The sequence below is a fragment of the Chiloscyllium plagiosum genome, unplaced genomic scaffold (genome assembly GCF_037043375.1).
Source record: "Chiloscyllium plagiosum isolate Xiang-an unplaced genomic scaffold, Cpla_swu_hap1 HiC_scaffold_39, whole genome shotgun sequence".
Taxonomy (NCBI): Eukaryota; Metazoa; Chordata; class Chondrichthyes; order Orectolobiformes; family Hemiscylliidae; genus Chiloscyllium; species Chiloscyllium plagiosum.
This window is the reverse complement of record NW_028270177.1, coordinates 31544419-31569035: the sequence shown is the minus strand read 5'-3', so window position 1 is coordinate 31569035 and position 24617 is coordinate 31544419. Positions and strand designations below refer to the sequence as shown.

The following is a 24617-nucleotide window of genomic DNA, read 5'->3' as shown; positions in this document are numbered from 1 at the left end:
ACCGTGCCATATATGACTCCTACTAGTGAAGGGTTTCCCCTGATTCGCTGAAGTTTTACGAGGGTTCTTTGACGCTGTACTTGATCATATGCTGCCTTGATGTCAAGGGCCATCACTCTCACCCTCACCGTGAGAGGTAAGGTCTTTTGTCCGTGTTTGGACCAGGGCTGTAATGAGGTCAAGATCTGAGTGGTCCTAGTAACATCTAAATTGAGCATCAATAGTAGGTTATTGTTTTGAAAGTGGCACTTAATGATACTGTCAATGACCCATTCCGTCACTTTGCTGATGATAGAGATTGGACAGATCATCTGGTCGGGTTGGATGTGTCCTGCATTTGTTACGGGAGCATACCTGAGTAATTTTACGTACTGTTACATAGATGCCAGTGTTGTGGCTGGAGTAGAAGAGCTGTAATAGAAGGAGCTGGAGCACAGATTTGCCGGAATATTGTCAGGGCCAATAGCCTTTACAGTCTATAGTGTCTTCAGCCTTTTCTTAGAATCACACAGAGTGGCTTAAGACTGACATCCATATTGCCTGGAGCCTGAGGAGGAGTCCAAGACGGATCATCCAATTGACAACCTTGGCTAAAGATTGGTAAAAAAACTTGAAGCTTGTGTTTTGCATCGATGTGCTGGGTGCCTCCATCCTTGGGGATGAGGGATATTTGTGAAGCCTCTGCCACCTGCCAGTTGTTTAATTGCCCAGCACTATTCATAGCTGGAACTGGCAGCATTGCTGAGCTTCAGTCAGATTCATTGGTTGTGGAATCAATCAGCCCTGCCTATTGCTTGCTCCTTCCACTAGTTGTTGTTGGTGCAGAAAGTTGACACATCATTTCTAGATAAGTCTGGTGCAGCTCCTAGGAGGCTCATCTGCACTCTTAATTAAACCAGGATCGGCCACTCAGCTCAATGGTGGAGTGGGCGTGACTAATTCCCCATTATACCAATCAGATTCACCTCCACATGGAGATCAATGATGACAAGGTTTTGAACTTTGACACCGAGTCATCACAAAGACAGTTTTGACTGGTCTGCCAATGAATGAATGAGCTGTCCTCCATTTAAGGAGCTCATTAAATGCTTGAAAGGTGTGAAGAAAATATTCTTTTCCATGTGTCATTAACTCTCCAATTCCCATCATTTCCTATTAACAAAGTCACGGTACATTAAATCATCTGGCGCTTTAATTGCTCTTATCTGTGTTTCTACTGGCGAAGGATAAGATTGTCTATAACCTATGACCTTATAACTTCATTTGTGAATCCAGCCCTGTCAAAGTAGCAAAAAAAAATGTAAAATGTAAGACTTGGGGCAGCAGTAGGTTTCCCAAGCAAAATGGATATGTTACAATTCAAAAGCATAATAGTAAGAGGCCATTCAGCCCCTTGACTGCATTCTGCCATTCAGTTAGATCATGACTGAAATGTATCTTAAAACATTTATCATAATCATTGGACCTATACCATGACTGTACAGAACCAGTGGAGGGGGGAGAGAGAGAGAGAGAGATGTCTACTGGCTCCAGGTGACTAAATAGGTGCCAGAAACATTTATTTATATTGCAACTTAAAAGAGTTTCCTACAGCAGCAGATTTTAAAACTATGTTTATCCTGTGCTGTGTGACTATAGTTTTCATCCACCTCTTTCAGCATTGATAGAAGTAAATTGCACTGCTTTCAACATGTTGAACATGTCAACATCTGCTGGTACAGCACATGAATAAAATTTGCAGCAAAATATTTTGGAAGTTGCGCTGCATTAGACAGACCAGAGCAATTTTGTTCCAAATATTTCTGTGATAAAGACTGTGCCACATGGATCGAATATCCTTCACATCTTCAGGATTTCCCAGAGCCCTGGCACAGCGAAAGAGTAACTTTCTTCTGCTGAAGTGAAAAGGTTGTTGTTTAGTCAGCTGTAAGTGTTCACTGATTTGCAAATGGTAAGCACTCAAAGATATCAATGGGATAAGTAGTTCCTTTGTTTTGGTGGCTATTGGTTATGGAAGACTGTGACATGTAAGTAGCTCACGTGACCACGCACTTGAGTGAAATAAACTTGCTGAGTTCTGGAGATAGACAAAGTGGATTGTTCTAGAGAGCAAGCTTGAGGTCACTGGCCTGATTGGCCTTTGCCTGGACTGTAATTGTTCAATAAATTTGCAGAGGAACTAGAGACGCTGACATTGTTCATTTTGAAAGAACAAAAGTGGAGGGGAGATGTTCAAAGTTATATCATCTTTGTTGAAACAAGATGGTGACATTTCGGAATAAGAAAGGTTTCCAGGGATTTGGGCCAAATGCTGACAAATGGGACTAGATTAGGTTGAGATACCTGGTTGGCATGGATGAGTTGGACCGAAGGGTCTGTTTCCATGCTCTGCCTCTCTCTGACTTTATGACTGTATTGTATGGGTAAAATGGAGTAAAATGTGTTGAGTTTCCACTTTCTCTCTGTGTCTGTGTGGGTTTCCTCCAGGTGCTCTGGTTTTCTCCCACAGTCCAAAGATGTACAGGTTAGGTGGAAGGGCCATGCTAAATTGCCCCATTGTGCCCAGGAATTTGCAGGTTACGTGGGTTAGTCATTGCTAAAAAAAAGGGCTACAGGGATAGGTTGAGGGCCTGGGTCTGAGTGGGATGATCTTTCGAGGATTGGTGCAGATTCACTGGCCTCTTTCCACACTGTAGGAATTCTATGGCTTTAAACTGTCTGTTCATCTCCAATATAAATTGAAGTCAGAAATCTAGAAGATACCTAATTATCATTTCTCCAAAGCCAGTGAGATTCACATTGCCTTTTGGCTTTGAGAAAATAAAGGTCCACAGGAAGCCATTGTAGGATCCAGTGACAGATCTTCTTGAAAATATTACTGCATTTAACAGACTGGTGCAGTCTGAAAGATTCTGAGAGAGAGGGAGAGAAAGAGAGAGAGGGTAAATCTTTATAGTTCACCACACACAAAAGTTGGTGGAAGTCTGTATTCAGACTGAAGAGACTGAAGTTGTAAGAAGCAAATGGAAGATGCACTTAGCTTTAGATGAAGAGACGAATCTCTAAGTAGCTGTAAAAACCATTTGAGGAATTTGAAGTCATCAGACTGAGAAAGGAAAAGGGCGGAATATGGTCCTTGGGAGCTAACGATCACTTTGGACATGAGATTAGAATCTTTGTTTAAGGGGTAATGTACAGTATAACCGTGGAGGTTAATTTTCAGTTGTTCAAAATGTTAAATGGGGAGGTACATGTTCTCCTCTGTATTTTTCAGGATACATTGCCTACTGAATAGCGTTTAGTCAATGCTGCTTTAAGATTGCATGTTATAGTAAAAGCATTAAAACATGAAATGTTGTGTGGTTCTTTCAGTCATTCGTTGGAAGTTTGAAAAGTTATCAAAATCTTTGGGGATTGTAACAGCTTTCAGCAAAGTATAGATAGAACCTATTTCTATTGACCAGTAACCCAGCTGTTGTTACTATTCATTAGACATGCTTATTGTTAACTAATACCCTTTCTGGCGTTATACCTCACAGTGCATTACAAATACAGCAAGAGCCATGAACATAAATTCTTCATTCCAAATGCCAGACAAGGTGCTGAATTTTGCAAAAGATCACTTTCTGATGGAAGAGATTGTCAGGAGCCAGCCCTTGCTGATGAAGAAACATATGAAGTACATCCAGATCACTGTGGACAGAGTGCAGACTATCTCGGGTTATTATGACGTACTGTTTCTGGGCACAGGTAAAGAGAATCTGATACTTCTCTGTATACTAGTTAGTTAATGAGGAATTCTTGAAAATGTAATCCTTTATGAAAACAAAGAAAGTTTGTTTGTTTATTCTTCCATGGGATGTGTAACATTGCTCACAAAGCCCATGGTTATTGCCTCTTTGAACTGTGTGGTCTGCTAGGCTATTTAGTTAAGTCAACAATATCACTGTGGATCTGGAGTCTTTTCTGTAGTCGCAGCTGCTTACCTAGTCTCTTTTGTATTTATTGTGCTGTGGAGACTGCTGTTCTCCCTAAAGGCTAAAGCAAATAAAGATAGCGGATTTCCTTTCTCAAAGGACTTTAGTGAATCAGATTGGTTTTTACAACAGTTGAAGATGTTTCCCCACTTGTGAGACCCCTCTTTGCCCAGGAAGTGTTTAGGATGCTAGCAGGGAAAACCCAACGGTGGCTACAGTATCCCATTTGTTCCTGCCAATCACATTTGAATTTGTCTCAACTACACTCTAATGCAGTATATAGCAGACCCCAATCACTTGCATAAATTATGGTTCTCTATCTTTTCAAGAATGAAAATAATTTGGTTAAGATCTCTCATGGTTATTAAAACATCTTTTAAATCTCTTCAATTGTGTCTCTCAGGTGAACAGGTTCGGTGGCTCAATGGTTAGTACTGCTGCCTCACAGTGCCAGGGAACCAGGTTCAATTCCTGTCTCGGGTAACTGTTTGTGTGGAGTTTCCACATTCTCCCACTGTCTGGGTGCTCCGGTTTCCTCTCACAGTCTAAAGATGTGCAGGTTAGGTGAATTGGCCATGCTAAATTGCCTGTAGTGTTAGGTGTAGGGGAATGGGTCTGGGTGGGTTGTTCTTTGGAGGGTCGGTGTGGACTTGTTGGGCGGAAGGGCCTGTTTCCACACCGTAGGGAATCTAATCTAATCTCATTCCTGAAACTGTTTTGCACCTTCTCTACTGCCTTTGAATCTTCCTAATGTGTGGTGCCCAGGGTTGGTCTCAATATTTCATTTGAGACTGACCAGAATTTCATAAAGGTACCTTTATTGCCATTTTACCGCATGAGTCTATTTATAAAACACAGAATGCCAAATGCCTTGTTAACCCTTTCTCAAACACACTTATCCTGCCTGGCCAGACATGTTTAAGGGTGAACTACATGAGGAATAAAGAATGTGAACATAGATACAAGCATACAAAGTGAGAGCTGAAGTGACCACTTAGCCATTCAAGCCTGCTCTACCATTCAACGCCTTTCTGATGAAGAGCTTTTGCCCGAAACGTTGATTCTCCTGCTCCTCGGATGCTGCCTGACCTGCTGTGCTTTTCCAGCACCACACTCTCGGCTCTAATCTCCAGAATCTGCAATACTCACATTCACCTCGCCTCCACTCAATATATCAGCTAGTCATGGCTGATTTGAATACTGTATGTCCCCTCCTTTACCCGGTAACTGTTCATCTGCTTGCTCATCGAAAATCCATCCACCACTATCTTCAAAATATTCCAAGACTCTGCTCCCACTGCCATTTGAACTTGAGAGTTTCAAAGATGCATGACACTCTGTGAGAGAAAAAAAAATCTTCTGATATCTATCTTAAATTGGGCAACCCCTTGTTTTTAAAAAGTGACCCTTAATTCTAGATTCTTCCACAAGAGGAAACATCCACTCTCCATGACCTCTGTCAAGATCCCTCAGGATATTACATGTTCCAATCAAGTGATTCTTTCTGAATTCCAGTAGATACAACCTAGATCTGTCCAGCCTCCCCTCATTAGACAACCAGCCCATCCAGATATTAGTCTTGTAAACCTTCCAATACATTTAGATCTTTCCTTAAATAAAGTGAACATTACTCAGTACTCCAGGTGTACTCTCACTAATGCACTATATAATTAAAGTAAGACCTCCCTACTTCTGTATTCAATTTTCTTCACGATAAGTAATAACCTTCAATTAGCTTTCTCAATTACTTGCTGTATCGGCATACCAACCTTTTGTAATTCATGCGTGAGGACACCCTAGTGTCTCAATGCTACTCTAGCCAGTGATGTCCACATCTCATGAAATTAATGAAAAAGAACAAAGAAAATTTACAGTCCAGGAACAGGCCCTTCGGCCCTCCAAGCCTGAGCTGATCCAAATCCACTGACTAAACCGATCGCCCAACTCCTAAGCACCTGTATCCCACTGCTCCCCACCTACTCATACATCTGTCCAGACACACCTTAAATGAATCTACCGTGCCTGCCTCTACTACCTCTGCTGGCAATGCATTCCAGGCACCTACCACCCTCTGTATAAAGTATTTGCCACGTACATCCTCCTTAAACGTTTTACCTCTTACCTTGAACGTGTGACCTCTCGTTATTGAATCCTTCACCCTGGGAAAAAGCTTATCTCTATCCACCCTGTCTATACCCTTCATGATTTTGTAGACCTCAGTCAGGTCCCTCCCAATCTCCTTTTTTCTAATGAAAACAATCCTAACCTACTCAACCTCTCTTTATAGTTATCACCTTCTATACCGGCACCATCCTTGTAAACCTTCTCTGCACCTTCTCCAAAGTGTCCACATCCTTTTGGTAATGTGGTGACCAGAACTGTACACAGTATTCTAAATGCAGCCGAACCAATGTCTTGTACAACTTTAACATGAGCTGCCAGCTCTTATACTCAATACCCCGTCCGATGAAGGCAAGCATACCATATGCCTTCTTGACCACTCTATCCACCTGTGCAGCCACCTTCAGGGTACAGTGGACCTCAACTCCCAGATCTCTCTGCTCATCAACGTTTCCCAAGCCTCTTCCATTTATAGTATAGTTTGCTCTAGTATTAGACTTCCCAAAATGCATCTCCTCACGTTTGCCTGGATTGAACTCCATTGGCCACTTTTCCGCCCAACTCTCCAGTCTATCTATATTCTCCTATACTCTTTGACAGTCCCCTATGCTTTCTGCTACTCCACCAATCTTCGTGTCATCTGCAAACTTACTGATCAGACCAACAATGGCCTCTTTTAGATCGTTGATGTATATTAAAAAAACAGTGGCCCCAGCATGATCCCTGTGGAACACCACTGGTCACCTTTCTCCATTTCGAGAAAATCCCTTCAACTACTACTCTCTGTCTCCAATTGCTCAACCAGTTCTTTATCCACCTAGCTAGAACACCCTGCACACCATGTGACTTCAACAAAACTTCCAGATCTCTCTGCACCTCAAAGCTCTGCATTCCCTCACCATTGTAATAAAATGTTTTCTTTTGATTGGGACGACATGGTGGCTTTGGTTAGTTCTGCTGCCTCACAGCGCTAGGGATCTGAGTTCGATTCCAGCCTTGGACGACTGTCTGTGTGGAGTTTGCTCATTTTCCCTGTGTCTGTGTGGGCTTCCTCCCACAATCACAAAGATGTGTGGGTCAGGTGAATTGGCCACGCTAAATTGCCCATAGCGTTAGGTGCATTAGTCAGAGGGAAATGAGTCTGGGTGGGTTACTGTTCGGAGGGTTGGTGTGGACTTGTTGGGCTCCACACTGTAGAGAATCTAATCTATATGTTTACAAGGTGAGGTAAAGCAAAGTAGGAAGTGAATGATATGGAACATCAATACCAGCATTGACCAGTTGGGCAAAATGGTCTGTTTCGGTGCTGAATGAATTTAATTGATTGTGTAAAATCAATAATTGATTGATAAAACAATGTGTCTGATCCCATTTGCCATTAACCTTGTGCCTTGCTGCTTGCTATAGGAGTTGGACATGAGCAATGTAATTCTAGAAACTGAAGAGTGTGTCACAGATTTCAAATTAAGCAAGAAGAACAGTTTTCTGACCTTTTCCCCTCAAAGCTTGATCCTCTGAAGTTGACATTTAGCAGAACATAATCACAAAAGCATTCTGGATTGCTACAGGCTGAACCTCTTTTTGTCCTCAATATAAATATATTTATATTTGATGCAGTGTTCTATCTGCTTCGGAATGAGTCAAAACCAGAGTCGTATTTTGTGCAAACACAGCATTCAAAGTAAGGGACCTCACCCAGGAGCAAAACCAACAATAAGTAAAACAAAGGCACAACATACAAAGGGAAAAGGATTCTCAGGAAGGTTTGGAAAATCTGATCACCTACGGGCACACCTTGAATCTTGTCTAATCTCTCAGCCTGGCCTGAAGAAGGGCATGTGCCCGAAACGTCGAATCTTCTGTTCCCTAGATGCTGCCTGACCTGCTGTGCTGTTCCAGCAATAAAGTTTCAGCTTTAATCTCTCAGCCTAAGTTGCAACTTTAGCCATCTGTGAGGAAGACCCATTCCTGTGTTCACAGACACTAAGCCCACCTGGGTCTTCGATGTCTGAGGTTTAATGTCCACCCGGGGTCAGCATTGGGACCAGTGGGGTCTCCATTGCAGAGCTAGAGGTAATGTATGGGGAGACTGAATTTGAATACGATGGCACTGATGATGCTGATTTGATTTATCATCATCACATGTACTGACGTATAGTGAAAAGGAGGAAGGGTCACTCGAGCCGAAACGTTAACTCTGATTTCTCTCCACAGATGCTGCAAGACCTGCTGAGCTTTTCTAGCAATTCCTGTCTGTTTCTGATTTACAGCGAAAAGTATTGGTTTGCTTGCTAACCAGACAAATCCTACCTACATACTTATATCAGGGTAATAGAGCAGAATGCAGAATCTCATGCTGTATAGTGTTTAATATTTGTAGAATATGATGATTAAGGATTCTCACCCCACGGGTTGGTGTTCAGCTAGTAGATGTTGTCGTACATTGAAGCCGAGGGGTCTGGAGTATCCAGGGTCATTCCCTTGGACTGTGTAAAGAGGATCAAAGGACAGGGAGATCCGTCCTGCTATTCCAACACTCAGGAAATCAAAGATAAAACACCTTGAGATCCCCATTCTCCTTGAGTTGTACTTATTGTTGATTGTGCTCTAGTTTTCAAGATATTCAGCTTTGCTAAATGCTTAGGCAATTGAGCACAAAAGGGTTAACCCTTCAGCTGATAAATTGCGTACTGCTAATAAAAGGGGCTGTTGTTGTCTCTGAGCCAGAAGCCTTGGGTTCAGGCTAGAAATGTGTAATGTCTTCACTGTACAGATTGAATAGAAATATTTAAAATGCCAGTAAATGAGGAAAGACAGACCTGTTCATGCTACCTGTGTAACTGCTGCTGGATCATTGTCTGTACTGCTATGGACCAGGCCAGACCCCTCCAAACATTTCAAGAAGGAAGCCCAGGCCCTAATTTTGCCAGTTGTTTTAAGCAGGTGAAAAGTGGATGTTCCAGGAGAAATTCTGCTGGTCAAACCACTTAGTTTTGAACAAAACAGAATTTATTTACAAGATTACTGAATGAAACACAAACAAAAAAGAAACGAATAAAGAATAACTTAACCTTTCCGCAAACCCAACAGATCATCCCAACTTAACGATGCTGTTCCAGATACTTGCGATAATCCTCATAAACACCCCTTGGCACAAAAGGTAAAATTAAAGACAGGTTCTTACAGGAGAGAAGGCAGAGAGAGAGTACCAACCTGGACCTGTGTCTTTGGGTCCAGCAGCTTTTTTCCCACACTACTGCTGAAAACCAAACCAAACCAGAGTTAAGCTGAGCTGGGACAACTGGCCACTCCCCTTTCATTGAGGCGAAAGTGAGGACTGCAGATATTGGAGGTCAGAGTCAAGATCAGAGCGGTGCTGGAAAAGCATAGCAGGTCAGGCAGCATCCGAGGAGCAGGAAAATCAACGTTTTGGGCAAAAGCCCTTCATCAGGTGCTTTTCCAGCACCACTCTAATCTTAACTCCCCTTTTATTGTACAAGTGTTTTTATTTTAACTGGAAAGCCTTCTCCCTGAGGCAGTATCTGTTAGCTACTATCAAATTGCCCTTAAAATCCTTCAACCCAGACTTTTCGGAGTCTGTGTCATTTACAACCTCACTTACAAAAAAGCCAAGGACAGCATAACCTTGCTAAAAGAGCAACTTCATCGCAGTACCAATGGATGGATTTTCATAGAAAGCTGTCTTTTAAGGCTGGTAACCCAAAAACGTAATGTGTGATTTAAAAATATTCAGTAGTCGAAAGAAAAATCAGTGTTTGAAGTTAGATTCCTAATATCCTGAGGGACTGTCAATTCGTTGGATACTGTCAGATTCATAAAGGAATAAGATATCTTAATCAGAATGTTTCTTATGTTCACAGGAGGTGAAATTTATTTACATGAAATGGTAATGTTGCTGTTGGATTTTATTACATTGCACTTTAAAAAAAAAAATTGTTTATTTTTTTGACAGAAAATGGAATATTGCACAAAGCTATAAACGTGAATCATAAGGTTCATATTATTGAGGAAATTACTGTCTTTGCTGAACCACAGCCCGTGCAGAATCTGATATTGGATTCGAAACAGGTACAAATTTCATTGCGATTCACTCTTATTTTTCTGAAGAAGGAAAAACAAACAGCTCCCACCTTAGCGATAACAGATGCTGGGACACAGCTCATTTACTAAAAAGCTATTTACTTTCAATCTTTTTATCAGCAGCCAATCACGGGGAGAGTAATAAGGTCATCTTCCTTCCTCTAACCCTTGTCAATTCTTTTCATTGAATTTGGGTTTTGAACCACAAGAGGATCCTCACTAGAGGCTGATGAGGAAAGAAATGGTAAATTAAAATAAGATGGAAACAGAGTATTTTTTAAGACTGTTGTTTTTATAAGTTCCCACTCTTCATTTTGAAAATGGTATTGCAAAGTAGAAAGATTTGCAGACTGATTAAGAATTGGAAACGTGAACACTTCTTCCATTAGCTCAACTATAACAATCAATTATAGGGCCCTATGGATTCTATTTAGGTTACTCCTATATGCAGGATGGTTTTATAGACTCCCACTATCTACATGATGATGATCTAGGAGATATACTGGAACTGAGAGCGGAGACTTCTTGGAATTGAACTTTGAACTCAACACCTTTTGGCTCAATGGAGTAGGGTAAAGATTATATTATTAACACTAATGGAAAGATTTTCTAGGGAAGACAGTAGATTTTGAATTGTACCAAGACCAAGGTTTTAATCTTGAATCTATGGCCAGGCTTTTCTACTCCCTCGAGATGGCAAGAGGGAAATAATTGGCCAAGTTGTCCCTCTTCCACATCCCTCCCTTCCCCCTCCTTCACAAGCAATTAAGTGTGTGGTGAGAAATTTCAATGAGTAGCCAGCAACTAATGCCTTTCATTGCTCAGTTAATGGCCTGTTAAAGGCCTCAACTCGTTGCTCTCTGACCTGGTAACCATGGCGATTGGCCTGATGGATTTGTCTGAAATCCACCTTCCTACTCTTTAATCTAAACACTCCTGCCCCTGAACCGCTTTCCCCTTCCATGAGAAGAAAAGAGAAAAGAAAATTCTGGAACCCACAAGAAGTACGTCTCAACCAGCAGGCCTTAGGACCCAAAGCTACCAGTTTCTGATTGGTCCACAGTTTCTAATGAGCCAAGTCACCAGTGTCAAGGCCTGTGATAGGGCAGGATCCTCCCCCTTGCACACCTGTCAGCTCTGAATGAGCTGATTGGTGGGTGATCTGCTGAGTTGTCCCCCCATTAGGGATGGCGCATTAGTCACTACCGAACACACTAAGAAAAACAAATGAGAAAGTTCTCTCTAACTTTCAAATTGCTTGAAAAGCTTTTTAGAACATGTGCACAAACAGCATTTTAGTTCAAATGCATTTCCATTCTGGTTGACCTGTTATAGGAAGGATATCATTAAACTGGAGAGGGATTAGAAAAGATTTGTCAGGATATTGCTGGGAATGAGGGTTTGAGATGTAAAAGTAGGATGGAAAGGCTAGGACAGCTTTCACTGGCGTGTAGGAGGTTCGGTGGGGGGTGACCTTATTGACGTTTATAAAATCATGAGGAGCATAGATAAGGTGAATGTATTCCCTTGGGTGAGGGAGTTCAAAACTCGGGGGCATATTTTTAAGGTGAGAGAAACAAGATTTAAAAAGGACATGAGGGGCAACTTTTTTTACACAGAGAGTGGTTCGTGTGTGAAATAAACTGCTAGAGGATGTGGAGGATGCAGGTAGAGTTCCAATGTTTAAAAGACATTTGGGTGAGTTCGTGAATAGGAAAGGTTTGGAGGGATATGGGCCAAGTGTAGGCAGGTGGGACTAGTTTGGGAACATGGTTGGTATAGACTGGTTGGACTGAAGGTTTTGTTTAAGTGCTGTGTGGTTCTGATTTGTAAGTTATTCTACAATATTAATAACCATATATTCATGAGCGGTGCTAATCAGTCTGTGTTGGATTGAAGCAAAGCATTTTGTCTTCTGTCCACAGGGCATGTTGTATGCATCATCATACTCTGGAGTGGTTCAGCTACCTGTCTCAAACTGCAACATTTATCTAAGCTGCGGAGAGTGTGTCCTGGCCAGAGACCCTTACTGTGCCTGGGACGGGAACATGTGCAGAGATATGCGAGGGTTGCAACTAGAACTGTAAGTAGTTTTCATATGAAAGCACTGCTCACTCGTTAAACAGAAATCTCTAGTGAAGATTCGGCAAGTGAAAGACCTCATTATTTACCGTGACTGTGTTTCAGAACAGAGTGGGGATATTCTGGAAAGCTCCAAACTGAGTTATCACTGGGCAGTTAGGAAGAGATCACAGGAGAAAGGATTGGAAATATACGGATCAATGATTGCATCTGGGGGTCAGTGGATGGCTGATTGCTTTACTGTCAGTGAGGAGGTGTAGATAGAGATGGTGTGTCCCTGATGTTGACACTGGGGTTATCATCTCCTCCACTTCCCGCTCCTCCGCCCTTGAGCCCCGCCCCTCCAACCGCCACCAGGACAGAACCCCACTGGTCCTCACCTACCACCCCACCAATCTCCATGTACAGCGCATCATCCGCCGTCACTTCCGCCACCTCCAAACAGACCCCAGCACCAAGGATATATTTCCCTCCCCTCCCCTATCAGCTTTCCGTAGAGACCACTCCCTCCGCGACTCCCTTGTCAGATCCACACCCCCCACCGACCCAACCTCCACTCCCGGCACCTTCCCTTGCAACCGCAGGAGGTGCAACACTTGCGCCCACACCTCCCCCCTCACTTCTCTCCAAGGCCCCAAAGGAAACTTCCATATCCGCCACAGATTCACCTGCACCTCCACCCACATCATCTACTGCATCCGCTGCAGCCGGTGTGGCCTCCTCTATATTGGGGAGACAGGCCGCCTACTTGCGGAGCGATTCAGAGCGCACCTCTGGGCCACCCGGACGAACCAACCCAACCACCCTGTAGCACAGCATTTCAACTCCCCCTCCCACTCCACCGAGGATATGCAGGTCATTGGACTCATCCACCGCCAAACCACAACAACCCGACGGTCGGAGGAGGAGCGTCTTATCTTCCGACTGGGAACCCTCCAACCACAGGGGATGAACTTGGACTTCACCAGTTTCTTCATCCCCCCTCCCCCCACCTTGTCTCAGCCGAATCCCTCCAGCCCGGCACCGCCTTCCTGACCTGCAGTCTTCTTCTTGACCTCTCCGCCTCCATTCTACTCCGACCTATCACCCTCACCTTGACCTCTTTCCACCTATCACATTTCCAACGCCCCTCCTCCAAGTCCCTCCTCCCTACCTTTTATCTTCTCCTGCTGAACACTCTCTGCTCATTCCTGAAGAAGGGCCTGTGCCCGAAACGTCGAATCTCCTGTTCCCTGGATGCTGCCTGACCTGCTGTGCTGTTCCAGCAATAAAGTTTCAACTTTGATCTCCAGCATCTGCAGACCTCACTTTCTCCACTGGGGTTATCAGTCAAGGAGAGATTTTTGAGGCTTGAGGAGTTTTACATGTTTGGTTGTGGGGATGAGAGTATCTGTACCTCTCTGTCTCTCAGCTCACAAACAGTGCTGTAAAGGATGGATCCAGACTTTATCAGCTTTTACCTGCCAGATGTTATGAGACCCAGGCCTTCTGACTGACAACAGAGGCCCAAAAGATTTCAGTGGCAAACCAACTTACTTCTGTCTTCTCACAAGTGGGAGTCAGTGGGGGCTGAGGGAGGATGGGTAACTGCTATTGTTTTTATCACTGAACGAATCCAGTAGCTGTGGGGTAGGGGGCATCTCAATCCAGCAGTTAACTCTGTTTCTTTTGCCTCCATTGCTACTAGACTTACAAAGTATTGCCATCATTTCTTGTTTTCAATTACAGATTTCCACTATGCTCGGTAAAGTCTCTTTAAGGATGTATATTTTGACATTTACAGTTTAGTAGAAAAGTTGCTGATTTTGTTGTGTGTAGAAGTCATCAAAGTTGCTCAGAAGTATATAGACACTGGCCATCTTACCTTTCTCTGTCATATCTGTGAATATCAGTCTCACCCATTTACATACTTATTGAGTAAAACAGAGAACGAAACCTAATTAGGGGTTGCCTAGTGATTTAGTGGTTAGCACTGCTGCCTCACAGCACCAGGGATCCAGGTTCAATTCACACCTTTGGGCGACTGTCTGTGTGGAGTTTGCACATTTTCTCTGGTTCTGTTTGAGGTTCTACAGGTACTCCAGTTTCCTCCCACAGTTCAAAGATGTGCAGGGTAGGTGGATTAGCCATTGGAAATGCAGGGTTACCGGGAGAGGATAGAGGGGTGGGTCTGGGTGGGATACTCTCTGGTGGGTCGGTGTGGACTCAATGGGCCAAATGGCCTGCTTCCACACTGTAGGGAGTCTGTGATTCTTTCCTTACTTGCAATGTGCAAAGCAATTTGTGGGCGGCATGGTGGCATAGTGGTTAGCACTGCTGCCTCACAGCGCCAGAGACCCGGGTTCAATTCCCTCCTCAGGCGACTGACTGTGTGGAGTTTGCACATTCTCCCCGTGTCTGCGTGGGTTTCCTCCCACAGTCCAAAAATGTGCAGGTCAGGTGAATTGGCCATGCTAAATTGCCTGTAGTGTTAGGTAAGGGGTAAATGTAGGGATATAGGTGGGTTGCGCTTCGGCGGGTCGGTGTGGACTTGTTGGGCCGAAGGGCCTGTTTCCACACTGTAATCTAATCTAATTTGCATAACAATGGAAAATATCCCAGTGATTTTGGAGATGGGGTGAGTAGCCCCTTACTGCCCAAAGCAATTACACTTTCTGACCCACAACATCACACGTGCAGTAACCTTCCCATCTGTCAACACTCAGCACCACACAGCAGTTAGTCTCTGATTGACCTCCATCTCCATTTAATTAAACAGCAATTTAACAGACAAAGCTGTGCCTCAGCAAGAGCACAATAGATTTTTTTGTGCAAGCACTGCTATTTTTTTAAAATATAGAAAACAGCATATCAGTGAATTTAATTTAAAAATCTTGCATTTTTGTAGCAACTTTCCTATCCTCAAGACCATCTCCCATCAGTTATAGCCAGTAAAATGCTTATGAATTTGCACACGGCAACCTCACACACAAGTGACATAATAAAGACAGTTAACTTCTTTTCACGGATATTGATCAAGCGACAGATATTGACCCGGGAAAACCCCTCCACCTCGCATACACCGCCCTCCCCGATTTTATCAAAGTAATTCCAAGGGATTGTTTGTATCTAGCTGATGGAGAGTCGCTCTCACACCAGTTAAGCATCACATCTGGAAGACTGCATTTCAAAGATTGCAGCATTCCCTCGGTAATGCATTGGGATATCAGCCTGAGGTTTTAGTACTCCAGTCTCTGGAGTGAGACGTTAATGTGTACCTTCAGACTCATAGCCAACATGACCCAATGAACCACAACTTGAGGCCATTTGTCAGGTGTCAACATTTGTAACAGATGAAATACTAATAGGCATTCCACGTAAATTGGTTTGCTTTTTGTGAAGGAATTGAGGCATCGTTTTGTTTCCTAGTAAGCCCCCAGTGCTAAGTAGTACAGTGGAGGCACGATGTTGAAGTATTGCAGAGGGATTGTGTGGTCATTATGCTGTCTGTCTGATGAGTAGTCCATTCTCTTCAATGGGAAATTAGTTAGCCCAACTGATCTGTGCTGTCTACAGTATCACAACCACTCTGTCTGCTGGCCATATTCAGCCTGTCATTAGCCTAAATCACAGTGTCTAAGTCAACCCACCATATAGAAAATCCCCATTTTCCCAGTCACAACAATCACACATGATAGGCAGTGGTGGTGTTATGGAAACGTTATTGGACGAGCAATCCCAACCCTCATATTAATGGTCTGCGACAAGGTTTCGAATCCCACCTTGATACACGGTGCAATACGAGTTCAGTTAAAATCTGGAACTAAAAAGCAAGCCTAATAGTGAATATGTAAATACTGCCAGTGGTTGTTAAAAACCCATCTGGTTCACAGTTGCGCTTCAGGTTAGGAGATCTGCTGTCATTACCTTCTCTGGGCAATAAATACGGGCTTGGCCAGTGATGCCCGTATCCCATGAACAAATACAAGAACACATTGTTACATATAATGATGTCGAGACAACTCCCCTTTTCATCCACAGTGTGCATTAGTAGTCAGCCTCAATCTTTCACTCCACAAACGCATGGTACTTACTAGAACCTGGTTGAAACTTTATTGCTGGAACAGCACAGCAGGTCAGGCAGCATCTAGGGAACAGAAGATTCGACGTTTCGGGCACATGCCCTTCTTCAGGAGGGCATGATTCCTGAAGAAGGGCATGTGCCCGAAACGTCGAATCTTCTGTTCCCTAGATGCTGCCTGACCTGCTGTGCTGTTCCAGCAATAAAGTTTCAACTTTGATCTCCAGCGTCTGCAGACCTCACTTTCTCCTAGAACCTGGTTGACCAACTAAGTGGTGGGTTGGGTTTGAGCTATAGGGATAGGCTGAGGCTATTTTCCCTGGAGTGTCAGAGATTTAGAGGGTGACCTTACAGAGGTTTAACAAATCACATAGAAAGGGTGAATAGTCAAGGTATTTCCCCCAAGGTAGGGGAGTCCCAAACTAGTGGGCACAGGTTTAAGGTGAGAGGGGAAAGATTTAGAAAGAACCTGAGGGGCAACTTTTTCACACAGAGGGAAGTGCGTGTATGGAATGAGCTGCCAGAGGAAGTGGTGGAGGCTGGTACGTTTACAACATTTAAAAGGCATCAGGAAAGTTTGAGAGTGATATGGGCCAAATGCTGGCAAATGGATTAATTTAGAATATCTGGTCAGCATGGATGAATTGGAACAAAGAGTCTGTTTCCATGCTGTGGGAGTTAGAGGTGCATTACAAAGGTGATGTAGGAGCTTAAATTGCACCAAACTGTTTTCCCAAATGCAGGTGACATTTCAAAATGGTTCATTTTTAGTCTCCGTGCATATGTCAACGCCCAGGTTTGGAAAGATTTTCCAAGGCTTCCGATGTTTACAGTGGTTCCAATCGGCCCCAAGTAGAATTGGGGAAATAGTGCCATTCAAAATTGGAAGCAGCAATCCCAGAGTGATTGAGATATTAGCACACTGACCTTATACTGACTCTCATGCCAAATGTTTAATTTGCAGCCATTGGAAGCAGGACATTGAGAGAGGTCGACCAGAGCAGCAGTGTCAGCAACATGACAGCTCCTCATTAGGTCCCAGGGCTTTACAACCATCTCGTAAGTAATTCCTACACATCCAGGAGAAATGTTCACTGGAAAATAAGTTATTGTTTAAATTATGCCCTTTTTTAGAATGTTTGGAGTACAGCTGTTTATTTTGCGCTCAATGTAGGTTAGCACGTTGGAGAGAAACCATTTTGAATAACGTGGAGCTGGAACTTACACCCCGACAATCTCTCCTTCCCACAGCCAGCAAGCTGGTCAAGAGCCTGAGTATCTGAAACTTGACCGCCCCGCAGCGATTTTACTCAGGGATTGCCTGAATTGTATTGTTATGCAACTTCAGTCCCACCATTCACTACCTCTGGGAGGGGGTCCTCCCCTAGCGAGCTCCTGGTCATTCTGCTTTGGAGAAAGTGAGGACTGCCAAACGCAGGATAGGCCTGGCTGGTAGAACGCAGCAAAATCATGAAATAACTGGGATAGCCAACCTGGCCTCCACCTTGCCATGCTCCATGTGGAATAGCAGAGAACCAGAGTGAGGCCCGAAGGTGGCTGTTAAATAGGTCAGTCGTGGGGGCCTGTAATGTCCAGTCCAAGCAGCACTCTTTGGAATATTGCTGAGGATGTGGTCTTCCCTCCCTCAAGCAACACTCTTCCAGGGTTATCCAGTCTCCACACATCTCCAACTAAAGTCCTAAACCCGACTAAGTGCTAAAGAAACAGGGAATTTGTGGAAAACACACAATGTTGCAGACAGTGTTAGCAACAGCATAAGCAGAGTCCCTTCATGTTTCTATTGGCTTTAGGTGACAGTTCGTGGCTCCAGCGTTCACCTCCAATTAGCCACTGACTAGCAGGCCCTCAGCTTCCTGAAGTTCTAGAACTCCCTCTGTGAACCTCTCAGTCCATCAATGTTCTCCATTAAGGTGCCTCTCGTAACCCAACTTTCTGTCGAAGCATTTGTTCATGCGTCCCATCAACCCTTCGTGTGTGTTGGGGGTTCACGTTGCGAAGGGCCTCGGGATGGATTATTGCGATAAAGTGGTCTTAAAACAGGTTGCTTTTCATCAGCAAACTACGTCACATGGAATCATAGAAGAATCATAGAATCCCTACAGTGTGGAAGCAAGCCGAAATCTGCCACATTAAATCCCTTTGTAGTTTTACAGTTTTCTAATAAATCATGTTGAGACTTCTGATAAAAGAGCCCCAGCCCATTTTGTTTTTCCTTATAGTTCCTTAGTTTCATGTAACCAACGGCTCTGCACCCAGCATTCAGGTTGTAAACTCTGTGACTCAGTTCCCGAAATGTGTTCTGCCAGATTCACTTCCCACACATTTATTTTACTACGGGTTATTTTAATCAACTTGTTTGGGCATGCTATGATACACTTCCAGAGCACTTGGACCCAGACCTCCTTGCCCAGAAGGACATTACCACTGTGCCATAAGTGTCTGGAGCAATGGAAATGAATGGGTTGGAATTTGCTGCAAGAAATGTAATAAGGCTGTCTGGCTCCAGGATGTTGACCTGTATGTTTTTTGGTTAATAACAAATCGATGCGCTGTTCATATCTTGTTAAATAGATAATCATTCATTTGTAAATAGAACAAATCTATTTGAAATCAAGAAAATTGATTGTAATCAAAGTAAGCCAAACACTGCTTGAATGGATACTTAACGCTGTGTTACCCATTATCTTAGTGTAAAAGGTAAGAAATGCATTTCTATAGAACCTTTCCCAATCAGTAGATCCTGCACGAGGAACTACAGCTGCTGTGTGGTTACAGTCAATGTGTAAGGAAAAACATATTATTTGTAATTCCTGTGTCTCAGCTTTCTCTGCGAAGGTGGGATGTGCTGACATTGCGTTTCTGTAGGTGTTTGTCTTTGAAGTGTGCATTGTGAGACACAGTATTGACGACTTCTGTCTCTGACAAGCAGGTACCACTTCCTGTGAGACGGTCACTGTGAGACCCAACAGTTTCAGGGTGTTGTCGTGCAAAGTGCAGTCAAACTTGGCCACCAGGACGTGGACTCACAATGGGGCGGCTGTCGATGACAGTTTCATGGTGCTTCCCGATGGTGGGATCATTGCTACAGCGGAACCTCTGGGGGTCTACGAATGCTGGGCCATAGAGGAGGATTTTTGGCTGCTGGTCGCAAACTACTGCATACGATTGGATGGTTCTCCTGAGGCCACGACCTTGCATGCGTCAAGGAAGTCCATCCAGGGATTGAATGATGGTCTGGGACCACAAGAGAAAGGGATCATTATCAATCCGCTCAGCAGTGAGAGCCGGTTCCCTCAGCTCACCAGTGGCAAGACCTACTGGACAGAGTTTGTTGTAGTGAGCGTGGTCTTTGGGTTAACACTTGCGGTCTCGTCCCTGGTCTTTTTGTACAGGAACAGAGACAAAATGAAGTCGCTGATTAAGGACGGCGAATGCTCGAACATACAGCAAAAGAAGCAAAGGAAGATTGAGATTCCACACGAAAGCCTGCCTTTGAATGGGAACCCAGTGCAAGTGGTAGCTTCCGAGCATCACAAAGGCTACCAGAGTCTGAATGATAACCATATCTGCAGTACCCCTGTGTTGGAAAATGCTGTCAGTGACAAGGACTCTGGGTACCCCGAATCACCGAACAACCAAATGAACCAAAAGAACTTATACGTGGAGATTTCTGCTCATTGCCCCCAACCAAGGGTGAGGATTGGATCTGAAATCAAAGACTCTGTAGTGTGAGATGGCAGAGTGAGTTTGGACTATAGCACCAACTGTAGCCTTCCTATATGGGACTGGGCACACACAATTGACAAACATAAAGCTTGGCAGCTTACAAGACTAAAATTGTTATTCTGTGCCATGTAGACTATCTCTTCCATATGTAAACCACGTGCATGGATGGTTATTGGTGTGGAAACTGAGCTTATAGTAAACCTGTGTGTCTGTGACCATCAGTCAAGCAGCATGGAACAGCGCATGACTTATTGGCTGCATCTTTTCCCAATCTGTTTGCAATTTAAGGCTCATGGTTCATGATGTTGATATTCATTTCTTTTTGTAGGGGGGCCAGGGGAGCGACATGGTGGCAGGGGGAAAAGATAATCACAAGACGAAGGCGGATGAAAAACTCAGTAAGGTTTTGTGAATGGGGTTGTTGCTAAGCAGTCTTACTATGGGCTGATTATATATGTAGCAAACATTGCATAAAGCATTATTACTTTAACAGCAGTCGCTAAATATCTGTAGTGGCTGTTTCATACTGTGTGTCCCACGGTGACCTTGAGAGTACAGAAAATCTGTCGAAAACCCTTCCCTTCCATGTGAAATGTACAAACCTGATGTCTTTCTGCAGAAAGCTACCTTAAAGTAGACACACGTAATGTACAGAAAGATAAAACATTTCTCCAATAATGTAATGGTTGTAATAAATCTTTCAGAAGAGGGGAAGATGTGACAAAACACAACCCTGTTGTTTAAAAGGAAACACTTGAAAATTTAACAAATTGTTCTTGATCAAATGACTTTTTTTGTGTTGAATTGATAAAGCAAATAATTATAACGGACATTAGTCATAGTGTAGTTGGTTGTTCCTTATGTAGTTAATAACAACTTTGGTCAATGGATATTTGGAGACTTAAGCTCCAGTGTTTAGAATATCTGCCCATAGTTTGTTTGTGATGTTCAAATAGCAGTTTGAACAGGCGAAACACTGACAGAGATAGGGCAGCATACATTGGGAATGTTCCACAATTACAACTAACCAGTTTGTATTTTTTTTTAAAATGTCCCAAAGCATTTCACTGAGGTGCAATGTAGGAGAAGAGTTCGAGATGGTCAAAGACCTGATAAAATAAACAGTCACTATTGAGTTTGCAATCAGAAAGTGTGCATAGTGAGCCCTGTATCTCTTCTGTTAACAGTCAGTATAAAAATCAATTATTTTCAAAGACAGGAAGAGCCTAATTAAGATGCATTGATAATTTTACGTGACACCAGTTAAATATAAAACCCTGGTGAAGTATATGTGTTGACCTGATCCTAAAATACTTTGTTAGGACCCTGGTTTTTCATTGGTTAAGGCTCTGCCTTTGGATAAAATCACAATTTCTTGATATTATCTTTTAAGGACAAGTCCACATACTCAACAGTATTCACTGAAAGAAAAGTTCAAGTAATTGGATAAGTCATTTGTTAGAAATGTGGACTTTAAGACAAATTAGTTTGGCTAACTAAATGGCACTCTTAAACATTAGACTTACTTTAGATACATGGTAAAAATCTGTAAACACCTAGCAACATTGCTAGAGCAGTTTTTAGGGTCCAACTTATGTTCTTGGAAATGTGTGCACATGTACAGTAGGGTTCTGTGAATTAAGTTTTATGAAGAAGGTACGTTGAAAAATATGATGCTGGAAAAACACAGCAGGCCAGGCAGCATCCGAGGAGCAGGAGAATCGACGTTTCGGGCATAAGCCCTTCTTCAGGAAGCCCTTTTTCAACTCTGGTTTCCAGCATCTGCAGCCCTCACTTTCTCCTACATATCATATGTCTGTCTCCAGTTGACATTTATTTTTCAGACATTACATTTAGATCCACAATTTTGTTTCTAGTTTCTCACTAATATGACAGATTGTTTAAGGCAAATGTTCTCTCAGTTTCTGTTTAAAGTGAGGTTGTGTAGGTATAGGTAACAACAGAACTACTACTGCAAGCTGTGCTAAAAGATGGTATGAAAATACACCCAAGGAGAAAGAAAACAGATTTTTGCCAAATAGTTAAGATTGATGGGAATTGTGCTGACTTTTTTTTTCCACCAGAGGTACATTTTTAAGCTGTGAAACCAGGCTGTAGTAGTAATTTCTCAGCAGAAACCCCGTATTGTAAAGGAGCTGCTACATTCTGAAACATAGCATTTTAAATCGTCTTATATTGTGTGTACATTGTTAGTTGAAAAACAATCTGAAAAGCTTGGTCAGTCGAAAGGGAACTTATAGTAAAGGAACTTTAATGAAAGAGGAAGCCATGCAATGCAGTGAGCCTGTTGGTTAGCAGGTCCATACTGCTGTTTATCCCCCTTACAAGCCTGCTCCCAACCTAATCCAGTCAACCACATCAGGAAAGCTTTGCGCTCCTTTTTTCCCCTATCTACCCACCTAGCTTTCCACAGCTAAACTTAATTTGAAGGTTTTAGTGCAACCTCAATTAATGGCTCTGCAACCACCCCAGTTCCAAAAGCAATTTGTCTTGTGTGTTAGAACTGTGATGTTATTGTCAACAGGGTTGAGGAGCTGTTAGTTTAAAGGCAGTGGCATTTCCTCACAAGCAATTATTCACAATAGAAATAGTAGAAACATTGAAGTTTTATCAGACAAATAACGATACATCTGTGACAACGAGCTGCAATGGCAATTAAATCTGTTCTTCTTAGGCCCAAATGTATCATTTTTAATCAATGTGCATGCAAAAGTCTATGTTATCATTTGTTTTATAGTAAATGCTTTTTCTGAAAGAAATATAAAAACTCATGTTACCTTCTGCAGATTAAAATAAGATTTTATGTTGGCACATCTAAACACAATTTTACTAAGGAATACTTGTAATAATTGTCTAAAGTACAATGGTCTTATACAGTTAGCACAAACCACAAATCTCCGACTGGTAATAGTTGTTACCTGAATTCCTATGCACTATGTATAAAATCTTTCTGTCGGGTACTAGTGACTGCACATTGCCATTTACATTCTTAGGCTTTTTGCACACATCTTGTAAATATTGTATTGACTGTATTTTGTGTATTTTGTGTAAAATGTGATGTTTTCCCCCTGTAGGTGGAATCCTTAAGCTGTTACTTGTTTTGTTGCTAATGTTTCTTTGCCTTTTTTAAATGAATTGATCTAGAAATGTAATAATTTCAGGAGAAAATGGTCTTAAACTTCATTTTACACTGTTATAAATACGCTTGATAGTCTTAAGTTAGATGTAGGCTTGGCAGTCTTAAATATTTATGATGGGGGGGGAAAGTAATCTAATTGTCTCCTGAAGTCTCTCATTTTATGTGTGTGTTTTTACAATCAAATGATTGCAGAAAGCAACAACCAAACGCAAAGTGTATTTTAAAATGTTTTTAAATGTTGGATAAAAATATGATTGTACTTTATACTTGTGGAGTCTGTAATAGCATGTTTTTAAATGAATGATGTTTTTAACATTGTGTGTTTTAGTGTGGCTGTAATAATGGTAAGTGTTAGTTCTGGTTTAAAGTGGAATATAGGAATCTGGGATTGTTGGGGATAAGGTCAGAGCAAGATAGCTCGGTTTGGAAGCTTAAAGTCCATCTGAGCACTAGATGATGTTCCAAGACACTCCAACCATGTAGACATCAACATTTAGCTACAGTATCAATTTCGATCTACATAAGAACTTCAAAGTAATCTTTTTAATTGTAAAGTCCTTTGAGATGTCCTGAAGACATTGTAAGACCAGATAAATGCAATGTCTAAAGAATTTATCATAGGCATGTTTTATGAAATACCAAAGTTACTTATTATTCAGAATAATAATGTGACTGACTTGTACGGGTTCAGAGACCTGGAAGCATGTGGTTTATACTGGTTACATTCAAGTTGTTAAACGAGGGGAAAAAAACATTATCACTGATCTGTGTCCTTTTTTTATTAAGAGATTTAAGGGTGAGGACCGAGAGGTTTAGGTCAATGCTTAAGCATTGAATAGTTGTATGGTTGGATCTGTCAGAATGAATCCGCCTATTGTGCACTCAATGAAAATATAAAAACATAGGGAAAGGGCGAAGTCTGTCCTTGAAAAGTATATGATACAAATGACAGTCTACACTTTTTGTAATCTGCATTCAAATAAACTCATTAAAAATGGTACCAGAGACTGCCAAGCCTTACACAAAGCAACAAATGTGCCTGTTAGTGTTTTGTATGTTAATCTTGTAACTGTATGGTGTTATTAAAAAGGCACTTTATTTCCTTTTTTTTGTAATAAAACACAATAAAACAAATGTATTTTGGTACTGCGATTTGTGAATGCATTTTGCGTGTTTGATCTTTTAACTAACACTCTCAATACTGCATGTAAAGGTATGCAGTTATGGCCCTATGGCTTTGAAATGACGAGAGACTGAAGATAGAATTGAGGGAGGTGTTTAGCTCTGGACAGCGTGTATTACATATAGTGGGGGCTAGTTGTACAGCAGAAAGGAAATTTGGGCAGGATGTAAAATGGGTGGCCAGGCA

At 42.4% G+C, this 24617-nt stretch overlaps 1 protein-coding gene across 5 annotated transcripts in view; it reads left to right on the top strand.

The window, feature by feature from the left end:
• The window catches only part of sema4ba (sema domain, immunoglobulin domain (Ig), transmembrane domain (TM) and short cytoplasmic domain, (semaphorin) 4Ba), a 469915-nt gene extending 445515 nt beyond the window's left edge, over window positions 1-24400 (top strand). For all 5 annotated transcript variants that reach the window (XM_087981180.1, XM_087981181.1, XM_087981183.1 and 2 more), the window contains 5 exons: window positions 3540-3750; window positions 10072-10187; window positions 12125-12282; window positions 17306-17400; window positions 19292-24400. In XM_087981180.1, coding sequence (XP_087837306.1) covers window positions 3540-3750; window positions 10072-10187; window positions 12125-12282; window positions 17306-17400; window positions 19292-20094 — 1383 coding nt within the window. In that variant the 3' untranslated portion in view covers window positions 20095-24400. The remainder of the gene's footprint in view (window positions 1-3539; window positions 3751-10071; window positions 10188-12124; window positions 12283-17305; window positions 17401-19291) is intronic.
• Window positions 24401-24617: the final 217 nt, after the last annotated feature.